This window comes from Pleurodeles waltl, chromosome 9, assembly GCF_031143425.1.
Source record: "Pleurodeles waltl isolate 20211129_DDA chromosome 9, aPleWal1.hap1.20221129, whole genome shotgun sequence".
Taxonomy (NCBI): domain Eukaryota; kingdom Metazoa; phylum Chordata; class Amphibia; order Caudata; family Salamandridae; genus Pleurodeles; species Pleurodeles waltl.
Window position 1 is genome coordinate 1,092,166,978 of NC_090448.1, and position 11,584 is coordinate 1,092,178,561.

General features: G+C 43.5%; 1 protein-coding gene across 2 annotated transcripts in view; it reads left to right on the forward strand.

Annotated features, from left to right (window-relative positions):
- Nucleotides 1–11,237, forward strand: part of GANC (glucosidase alpha, neutral C) — a 388,017-nt gene extending 376,780 nt beyond the window's left edge. For both annotated transcript variants that reach the window (XM_069208780.1, XM_069208781.1), the window contains one exon: nucleotides 9,596–11,237. In XM_069208780.1, the coding sequence (XP_069064881.1) occupies nucleotides 9,596–9,705 (110 nt within the window). In that variant the 3' untranslated portion in view covers nucleotides 9,706–11,237. The remainder of the gene's footprint in view (nucleotides 1–9,595) is intronic.
- Nucleotides 11,238–11,584: the final 347 nt, after the last annotated feature.

Below are 11,584 nucleotides of genomic sequence, written 5' to 3' on the forward strand. Positions count from 1 at the left end.
CCATTATTTTAAATTAAGTTTTTCTAAGAAAACAAAAAAGATCGACCAAGTTTATAAATAATTCAGCCTGCTTGAGGGGCAGAAGAAGAGTCCTAAAGATAAAAGTTTAAATTCATCCCTTAAAAACTCAGTATTGGACAAGTTGATCACATTCATTTTTGGGGCTGTGTTGCCATTGTTGCCATTCTCACAGGCATTCCTCCTTTTTTTGCTTTGCTTTTGACTGCTTGTTCTTCTTGGTCTACCTCATCCTCCTCTACCTCCACCCCTCTGGGAGTTCTGTTCTTCATGTTGTTCTGTCCTTTGCTTGTTTAGCATCTGGAAGTGCTTTAAAATACTTATTCTGTTGGTGTTGATGCTGGAATTTAAGCCCCTGGCAAGCACTGTCTTCGAAGCGACTGACAGATTATGATTGGATGTATCACCCTTCTTCGGATATGTAATTGGTTGATAATTGGTATTTCTTTGGGGAGGTTGATGTTCCAGTTGCTTTTCAGTAAACAGATAATCAAATTTCTTGTGAAAAGTAAGAGGTCTGTCTGACTGATAATCTTTAAAGTGCAGATAGGAATTTGTGTTGATTTTTCTTCGCAATTTCCTCTTTACATTTTGTCACTCGAATTTGAAGTTTAAAGCAAAAATCCTCAAATGTCTCTTTGGAGATCAGACCCTGTAATTTCTCTGTCAATTTCGCAGCTTCCTCCAATAGTTTACTCTGATCTTTAAGAGCATACCTTTTTTTTAACATGTTTATTTATTGGTGTTTCGGTTGGTACAGCATCTTAGTCACACAATCATCTTTACTGTTAAAGTCTCATAGGTCATATGTTCATGACAAACATTACTTAACCAACATACACTGTTGTCCTTCAGCATGCACCCCTCACTGATGATTACCCTCGTCTTACTCTGTGTATAGAAAAAACAAGCACAGTGTGAGTTATCAATGATTCTCCAGTTCGTGCGGTGCATTCAGAAGGCCAAGTGGCTATACACTACCAGCGGTGACTCTAGGCTCTAAGGTACCTAACTAATTCAAGTGCTGAAGTGAACGATCTTAACATATTAAACTATACAACTTGCCCAGTGATGTGAACCAAACTACGTAGTCTGCAGGTGTGTCTGCAGACGTGCGGGGCCCGGCCAGATGGGGGAGGGAGAGACACGGGAAGGGTGGGACAACATGCCACGCCGCTCACGCCTTCATCTGGGGGTCCCAGGTGTCCGGCACAGTTGCAATCTTAGGTTCCCTGATCAGGCAGTCCATGTGCAGGTTGGTGCAGGGTGGAATCAAGTGTTTCCCACGTTCCTACCACTTCCGCCTACAAGGGGGCTATTGGTCTATTTCTCATCCCTCTTTCCTCTGGAGGGCCTACTCCTCCGCCCTAGCCCAGCGGTTAACATCTGCGACCCAGGTACTTAGTCAGGGCCCTGTGTTAGACTTCCAGGCCATCGCCACCATCCTACCTGCCAATCCGAGCGCCAGGTCAATAAATCTATTCCCCACCTTTTTTGGAAGAGGCCTGTTGAAGATTCCCAGTAAGCAGACAGACGGGCCATAGACCATCTGCCTGTCTAGCGTGCTACTAAGGCGATCAATCACCTCCCTCCGAAGCGCGGCAATTCCGGGAATTTTCCAAGTCAAATGGCAAAAGTCAACGTTGCCCAGCCAACACCGGGGACATGACCCTGATGTTGTGCTGTATATTCAGTTGATTCTGTGCGGGGTAAGGTATGTCTTATGGACGTAATTATACTGTATATACTTCAAGCGGGTGTTGTGAGAGCTTTTGTATGGGTAAGCCAGGGTCCGAGTGCACTAAGCGTCTGTCAACTGTCTCCCTAGGTCTGTGTCCCACCTACCCCTTAGTCCTCCCAAAGAGCAGACAACCATCCCGTTCAGGGCTTCTTTAGAACCTTGTTACCAGGTGGGATCCACCTTCCAATGTCATCATAGACTGTAAGATAGCAGTTGCTGCAGGTTACTCACTTTCCTCCCCCCATATGTCTCTCATGGCTCGTATGATAGCCTCACAGTTCAGGAATTGACCGTCAGGCAGGCCCATCTGATCTGTTAGGTCACCAACAGGGATCAGCATCCCCTCCTGTAACAGGTCCCCCACCATTACTATCCCGCCTCCATCCAATGTTGTAGCTGTTGTGCAGTAAAGGGGGTGCAAGGGTCATCATGTGGGAAGCCCACCAGCGGGAGGGCAGGGGCATATGGGCTTGTCGTGTGTGTTCGTCTGAGGGCTCTGCGCCAGGCCACCAGAGCCACTGCCACCCATAGGGTCAATCCCGGGGGGGTGTATACCCCCGTAAAAGGCCAGCCACTATACCTGCCTCTTGAGCATGGGCTTCGTCTAAGTAGACCATAGATGAGTCCAGTCCGTGGAGCCATCTCACCAGCCACTGGAGCTGGGCCACCACGTGATACAGTTCAAAGTCTGGCGCCCCATCCCATATTAGCTCCCGCAAAAGCGTGCAAAACCAGGCTGCAGGGATGAGCAATGGCAAGTTGGCAAAGTAGTAAAGAAGTCTGGGGAGCATCACCATTTTAGACAGGGCAATCTGAGCCATAATGGGGAGTTTTAACGATCGCCAAAAGGCTACTGCCGTCTTCAGCGCCCTGAACGCTTCTCCCAAGTTGCCCTCGCGGAGGTCTTTCAGATCATGATAGATCTGAATTCCCAGGTATTTAAAAGTACGGGGAGCCCACTGGACATCCTCGGGGCAGAAGAGTGGGCGTGGTGCCCCTGCCACCATCGGGAAGACACACGTCTTGCGCCGGTTAAGGCACAGGCACGAGAGGCGGCCACAATCCTCCAACATCTGCAGCACCCTCGGAATCGATGTGCTCCCGTCACGCAAATAAATGAGGAGGTTGTCCGAATAGAGGGAGATGATGTGCAGTGTTTCTCGTTTAATCATTCCCATTCTCTGGCCTTCGCTCGGGAACTCGCCGCTAGGGGCTCGATCGCAAGGGCAAATAAAACGGGTGAGAGGGGCAGCCCAGCCTGGTTCCCCTGCACATCTCATAGATGCTTGAGTATGTAGCGGCCAAGATCTGCCCCCGCTATCAGCCTTCGACTTCATTAGTGGGTCTCCTGTAGGAGTGCCACCTGTACCCCCCTCTTCTTCATGTAGGTCAGTATGTTGTGCCACTTAGTGTGGTCCCCATCCCTCTGATGTTCCAAGACATCAATTTAATAGATATATCAATATTCAGCATTTTGTTTTGTGAGCTGCAATATCCATAGGACCATGCCCGCCCCCTCCATACTCCCCCCTCCTCCACCAGCCCCACACATATTGTATATCTGGCCATAACATGAGGAAGAAAAAGAAATAAGGAACCAAATACAGCCTCCAACTCCCTGACCCAGGAGCATCCCAGCAGCGGCTGACCACCCAAACCAGTGGAACCAAACTTCTACAGTCTCTCATTGTCGCTTTTCCGGAGCAGTCCACGGACAAATAAGGGGGGAAGATGTCTGGAGGCTTTTAATAGTCCTTTGAGCTGAACCGGGCCGACCCCTTCTAGTTACATGCCTCCTCTCCAGCCGGAGGCTGTCAGCAGACCTAAAGAGGACCCCCCAAAAAGTGTCAGATTAAATCTTCGGCCGTCAGGGGGGCCGTCACCCAGGGGAGTTTATCATTCATGCTGCCAGCAGATTCAAGGTCAGATGTGTCTTCCATTTTGCAGATGTCAGATCCTATATCTGTCTGAGGCCGGCGACTCCATCCGCGATGCTGCAGTCTGAATTGCCGCTCGCTGTTCCTGTGTTACTTGAAGTTCCGTGGGTCACCTCAAGCGGTCATTGGTAGGTCTGTCCTTAGTGCGACACCTCTTCCGCCGATGGCCAGATGCACCATGTGCGTCCTTGGCACTATCAAGTTTACCACGTTTGTGGGACTCTAGCAAGTCCCGTGCTTTTTCCGGCATCTGGCAAAAGTGCGCCTTGCCATCCTCCATTATCTTCAACTTAGAGGGGAAGAGCTGCGCGTAACGTATCCCCTCCTCCCGCAATGCCTTTCACTGATAAGTAGAAAGCCCGCTTCAACTATACTGCAGTTGTGTAGTTGGGAAATATATTGTCTTTACCGTTCTCCATGGTAAAAGGGCCTGCCTCCCTTGCTCTCTGTGACAGAATGTCTCGGTCCCAGTAGTATAGCAGTTTTGCTGCCACTGGTCAGGGAGGCCTACCCGGCGCCTGGGGCCTAGGGGGCCTAGGGGGCACCCTGTGTGCTCTCTCGAATGCGAAAAAGGTGGTAAACTGTTGTTCGCCAAGAATGGACTTCATCCAGGGTTCCAGGAAGGCCACCATGTCAGTACCCTCGGCCCCTTCCGGTAACCCCACTATGCGGATGTTATTGTGGCAGCTGTGGCCCTCTTTATATTCCGCTTGGTATTCTAGTCTCTGCACTTTGTCCCAGACTCATCACCACTTCATCCGTAGTTTTCACTCTGTCCACGAGCTTGCGATGGTCTGCCCGTAGGTGGCCTAGTTCTGCTGCCACCTTCCCGATCTCTTGTCTAAGGGCATTTTTGGAGTCCTCAGTCATCTCCAATATCTTATGTTGAGTAGCTTGCACTGGGGGGGCTGCACAGGCTGTTCCAGGATCGATTCCCCCACACCCCAAGCACTGCCGGGGCTAAATGGTCTCTGCGCCTGTGGTTTGAGGCGTTGTTTCCCCATTGGAGGGCTTCACGGGCAGACTTTCAGCCATCAGGGCAGCTGTCTGGCAGAGCAGCCGGAGAGGGGGCCCCTTGCCACCAACATTGGTAGATCGGCCGGCCCCAACCGCCCCCTCTGCAATTGCGCCTCCGCCCCTCTCCAGAATGCGAACTTTCCGCACGGTCCCAGCGGGGCCTTTCCTCTTCAACCTGTTTGCAGGTATGGGGACCGCTCCATTAGCTGACACAAAAGGAGATCTTCGTGGGGGTAGCAGACACCACTCCCCTACACTGAGTTGCTTCCTCAGTGGTCTGGCCCCATCAGCAGTTCCTCCAGGCCTTAGCAGGGAATCAGCGCCCCCCCCCTGCTTCCACTGCCGCTTGGGCACCACCACCGCAGGTGTCCCTTTTTTCCCCTTCTCCCTCTGGGGTTTGCCTGCCCCCCGAACCAGGTCCTCCTTCCTCAGCTGGCTCTGCATGGGTGTGAAGGTCCAGGTGCGCAGGTTGCTCGGTTCTCCTCCGGTCCCTCAATGCTGGGGGCAGAGCACTAATCTTTGCTTGCCCCCCACTTCTCACATTGTCTTCAGGGCCACCAGGTCTTCCAGCTGCAAGCCTCTCTGACAGCCTTTTCTGCCAAGAGAGGGGCCCAACGTCACCGCTCCTCTCCTTCGGTCCCTGCATGGCCTGCTCGGAGTCCGAGATCTTGAGCAGCCACCCACTCAAACTCTCAGCAGCCTGGGGCACCCGCGACCTCCCTCCTTCCTGTCATGGGCTGCCCCCGTCCTCAATCTCTGCCGGTAGAGGGGTCTCTTCTCGCAGCGTGTTGGGATTTCACTCCTGCGCAGCCGCCATCTTGATGACTCATTGGCATCGGGCCTGCCCGGCACGTACCTGGCAATCAGGTGCACCCACGAGGCGCTATTTGCTCCCTGAGTGCCCCACACTCAGAGTAGCTGGGGGGCTCAATCCTCGCCCCCAGCAAGGGCTTCTATGCATCAGGATCACTGCAGGCCGGGCCGGCGCTCTGCCTTTACTCGACTGCCATCTTCGGCGGTTGGCCCTTTAAGAGCATACTTAATGAAGATTTTCATCATTGTTTTTGAACATTCCTTTGAATTATTTGCCCATTCTAACATATCAGGATCTGGATCCTCTTATGTCGGTATGGTAAAATTTCTCTAACCTCTAAAGACCCACTCTACATCTGTGTACTTCTGTAAGGACTCTGCCTCCCACCACTTCGCTATTTCCTTCTTGTGTAATTGCTCTAATCACTTCTGTAGTAAAGGCACTCTCATACTCTTGTCAGTGCTCTCACTGGTGTTAGGGGCATTATACCCAGAGCAGTCTATGCAACAAATAGTTTGTTAGATACTTCAGTCGTTTTGGCTTCTAGTGCTGAGACCATACTTGTGTTACGATCCAATCTGTGTTTCCCCCTTGAATCCAAGTGTTGCGAAAAAAACATGTATTCTTGTATTGTCCCGCAACTCTGTCACCGTCAGCCCATGGCCAGCAAATGAGCCCCCAGACTGCAGGCACACGGAAAAGAACAGGAGTACTCACTGGGTACTCAGAGCGAATTCTGATGGGTCCTCTGACTGAACCACAATCCCCCCCCCTCTTCCACTGGTGGACCTCCCTGCTCAGCTCCTGTGCACACTGGGGTAATTCCCTCGCTTGCTGAACCCAACGTGTCCTTGTGTTGCAGAAATGGTATTCTCTTCAAGTGCTGCAGGCACCATGTGGTTCGGCCCATACCCCCACTGTCCAATTGTGCAATCCACTCAAATGTCCATGGCAGGCAGGTGGGCTAAACAAATGCTGCGGTCAGCCCCCAAGCTTGAAGTACATCTAAGAAAACATAAAAGAAGCCAGAGGTCAGGGGCTTTAATGCAGCAGTCCGAGCCAGGCTCCGGTCACCCAATATATAAAACAGCAAAGGTTCCTCAAATATAGGGACGCTCTTGGATCAAAATGCAAATCAGTTTTAATTAAATCCTCACCCAACACGTTTCAGCTGTAGCCTTGATCACAGTAGTGAGCAGAAACTGCTATACATATTCTCATGCTCTGAGGTAGAACAGCACTGTACATATGGTGTGAGGTATATGGCATGATTTGATCAGTGTATTATGCTAATGCCTGGTGTTTTATGTTAAGATGCCTGCCATTCTCAACACATTTATTTTAGTATTGTTACAGTTGTCCTTTGTTTTTGTGTGTCACAGAATATATGTATGTCAAAGGCTTGCTAATTCCTGCTCCCTACAGTCATCAAGGCTACGTATGAAACGTGTTGGGTTAGGACTTACTTATGCCACTAAAAACGATTTGCATTTTGATCCAAGAGCATCTGAGTGTCCTTACATTTGAGGAACCTTTGCTGTATTATATATATATATATATATATATATATATATATATATGTGTGTGTGTATATATATATATTTCCCTTTCTCTTCTCTTGCATAACTTAATGTTAGAATTAGTAATTCAAAGTCATCCAAATTTAACTACTTTCCCTAGTGTTCCTTATATCGGAATGGGAATAGTAAATCTGACCCCTCAAAAGTGCAACACTTTCCCTACTGTTGTTCAGGCTGGAGCGCAAATAGTAAATTTGACCTCTTCTAAATTGAGCTCTTTCCCTACTGTTGCTTGTTGGAGTGGTAATAGTAAATGTGACCCCCTCCAAAGTCCAAAACTTATTTTTTTTTTTTTTTTTTTTTTTACTGTTGCTTACTATGGAGTGTGAATAATCAATTGGACCACTACAAGTGCATTTTTCTTATGTGATTTTTTTGCTTATAGTTTTTAAAGTTGATTTTTTTGTAATTTTATTTCAAAAGTTACTTTAATGTAATTTTTAAAAGCATGTAGTTTTATGTTTTGAAATAATATTATAATACTTTTCTAAATGTAATATTTTTTATTGTACATATTTGTTATATCTATATATATTGTGTTTTAATTACTGCTATTTATAAGTATTTTCAATTTATTGTTACTGTTTATTTCATATTTGTTATAAAGTATGTGTATTAATTTTTACATTTAATTTAAAGTATGTGTTATTTTATCTTTGTAAGTTATATATTTTGTATTTTAATGTAATTCTTTTGAGTAAATAGATATTAAAGTTAGTATATTGCACATCATTAAAATTTCAATATACATACCTATTTTGTGATGATATTTTGGTCTTTTATATTTATTTAGCTGATATTTTGCCCTGTGTATATAAATGTAGGAAGATTATATTAATGTCCTTGATATTTGTCGGTGATACTTTTCCCTCTGATATTTCATCATGCAACTTTTTTGTGGAACCTCATGCAAATGCTATTTTCATTGAAGTGTTTTAAACTCATTATTTACTTGTGTCTAAATTACCCTACAAAAAGTGTTAAGGAGTGTCAGTGAAAAGTCATGGTACTCCTACGTGGCTTGACATTTATGATTTATGGACAGAGCTGAGGGTTCTATAGTCCTTGTAACAAATGATGTTCTGCTCAACTCTAAAATGTACCAGGTGATGTGACCTGACGTCTAAATAGTAAACTTTGGAACTCTGTGTTTAGTTGATATTATGTAATTAAATATATTTTAACATAAATATCCTGTCCTAAAGATAATTTCAAACTATCTTGTTCCATTGGGTGTAGAATTTATATTATTAACTCCAGTGGAGCAATGTTTTGCAAACATCGTCTATGTCAGACTATATTTCATGATACAATATTAATTAAACATGAGCCGCAAACATTCAGTATAGTCTGTTACCATACAGTTTACGTTGGCTTTGTAAATATACCACTTGCAATTGAATGGTAATAATTTGTTAACACTTGGAGTTGCAATGGGATGTTAGTGTGTATGTACAATGTATGAAGAGTATTATCTTCAGGTTTATATGGAGATATTGCACACTTCCAAGCATTATATGTGACATAAATTACTGGCAGCTACAAATCGAAGCGTTATAAGGCATCACGGAGGAAGAACACACAAAAATGAGGCCATTGGCCAAGTGCCTCTAAAAAGTCACAGAACTTTATGTTGATTTGCAGTCTCCTTTCCGCACACTTTTTTAATTCTCCCTTTCCTTGTTCAATTTACTCACACATTTTGGCCCCAGTGAACGGCCTCCCAGTTCTTCCGTAATTATGACATAAATGTGTACATGACCAACCAAGCATTGCCTGTGTGCCTTGCAACGATTTGCAATCATCTTGTAAGTGGATACATGCTCAGGTCTCAGCACAACATCTTCTTGGAGAGTCACTAAAGAATGTCCCATTCTATAAGCTACTGATAATGAGTTATTGCTTGCTTCTAACAATAATAACGTTTGTTCTGAGGTAAAACCACACCAAAGAGTTACAAAGTAATTTAAACGCTATATAGAAAGATTTGAAGTTCTCATATATTGCATCATTATATATACTACTGCACTGATCAGTACCTAGTTCATTGATGCTGAAATATTGTAAATCTGAACTGTTCAGTCCGATCTGGGAAGACATTTTGTAGGTTTCTGAATGTGAATTGGAGTTCTTTTTATTTCTATGGTATTAGGATACTTTCAGGTTATCAGCAGATATTTCTATGTATTCTCTTCAATTACTAGTTCTTTAAAATTGCAATTTTCTATTCATTGTTTACATTTGTTGTGTCTAACATCCATTTGTTGTGTCTAACATCCATAATCTATAGAGAAAAATAAATATTGCATTATCTTAAACAAAGCTGAGCCATTCCATGTTTTTGTGTCCTCTTGTATTAGGATGTCATTATAGACACATTCTCATGAAATGCCATAATTTCACTACAACTATGTTACTAATTTCTTTTCTGTGCTTTTGCGTGCAGTTTTCAATCACCCATTCTATTTTTCTTTCTGTTGGGCTTTAGGCAAAAAGAAGAACGAAGTGGCTTTTGTTTATGACACCAAGACTTCAGTATTAATCCTAGAAAAGTTGTCCTTAAATGTTGGCACCGACTGGGAGATTTGCATCAAGTGACAATATGACCTTAATGTCTTTGAAACAAAGCCAACAAATATTATGCTCTTGGAAGATGCAAGATCCTGGGGATCCATGTGGGTCACCGTGTCTTATGTTCATAAGCAAAGCATGAACTAATCTTTGTCTGACTGCACATTTGAATGGGGGAAATCAATCCACACTGAGTAGTAGCTGGTAAATACCTGCTATAATGTGTTTTATTGGAAACATTTACACTCCCTTTAGACCTATTCTTCTTTAGTCAGTCTCTTCCATTATCTTCATATTAATTAATATAAATTGTGTTTTTAAAACACTTTGCATTGTCATTCCCCATAATTTTGTACAAGATTTATATCCCCTCAAATCTCTAAATTGTAAACTCTGTTGATTTTCAAACGTGTATATTGCACTGTACAAAAATGTAAATGAATCTCTTTTGAATTTGACATCAAGAAATAGGCTGGATTCCTAGAACATTATCGTAAATTACTGTAATCTTGGTGAAAAAGTAGGCTCAAAGAAACAGACCTGAATTCATGAGCCTATATGAATGTTTTTTTATGTTTTAAGATATTTAAGATGATGAGCTGACAAATTGCATGGGGGTTAATAGATTTGAGATGTTTTGGAGTAATTTTAATAGGGTTTTAAGAGGTTTCAGCAGCAATTACAATGGTAAAATACAGTGTTTATTTAAAAAAAACAAAAATTAAAAGCTTTTCTTAGTGAATGTAGGTAATCCACATATTTTAAAGACATACATTGTTATTAAACCTATTCTGGTGTTGGGGAGAAATATGTTGAAGATAATAAATGTGTGAAAACACCATATAACTCCTAAAATCATCAGTATAAATGTAGTACATAATATGAAGAGCTCATCAACTCAGCATAGTAAAATCAAGTCAAGTTTTCATGATATCCACAATGGGTATGTGGTCAGTTTACATCTAATTTAATTAGAGGATATTTGCATATATGTTTGTCATTCCGAAAACTCACCATTGATGGCTGTTATTAATTTGGGAAAGGGCAGGGCTATCTGTGGGAAAGCATTAGCTCTTAGACCTACGGCAAAAGTGCACAGATGAGTTTCTGGTGCTATTCGTTTGGTCAGTTCATGTAAAACAACTCTGTATGATAGAATGATCGTTTTCTGCCATTTTTCTGGAAATCGTAGGAAGATCATAAGCTTTACATTTGCGCTGTGTTTCCTTCAGAATGCTGAAGATGGAATAGAATAGGAACAGCGAAATATTGCATATCGAGGGGTGACTAAATGGTGTATTGAAAATGTATGGATGGTTTTAAAGTGTTTAATTTTTTATGTGATTTTAGATTTGTTTATGCTAGGCGGCGTACCGTGACTACCGTTTTTACGTTCTCTAATTAGCACCGGTACAAACCTGTTTTACGGGCATTCAGTGTTGTTGTATCATTTTTAATTAATCACACATAATGTTTTAATGATTATTGTTTGGTGAGTTGACGTGCCAAGACCTTATTAAAACGAGAAACTATTAAATATATTGAAACAATTAGGCGTATCCTTAATGCCCAGTAGTCTTTTTTTCATTTTCTTAGGCTTCTTGAGTGTTCTCCGTGCAGTCCAGGAGCTCTTCCGTGTTTTTTTGCCTGTGGCGCTGATTTTTTAAATTTGCAGACTTGTCTCTGCTGGATGTACTCTCTGAAGTTTTGTTTCAGTTTTCCTGGCTGCTTACTTTGAAGGCTTTTTTATAGAACAAATACTGTTCTGGCAGCGCTAGTCTATATATATATGTTTGTTTTCTTTTGAAAATATATGTATTGCTACCTAGATTTTATTTCTCAACTTCTGCTGGAAATATCGTCTCTTCCCTAGCTCCGCATCCCTAGAACCATGTATTGAGGAAGG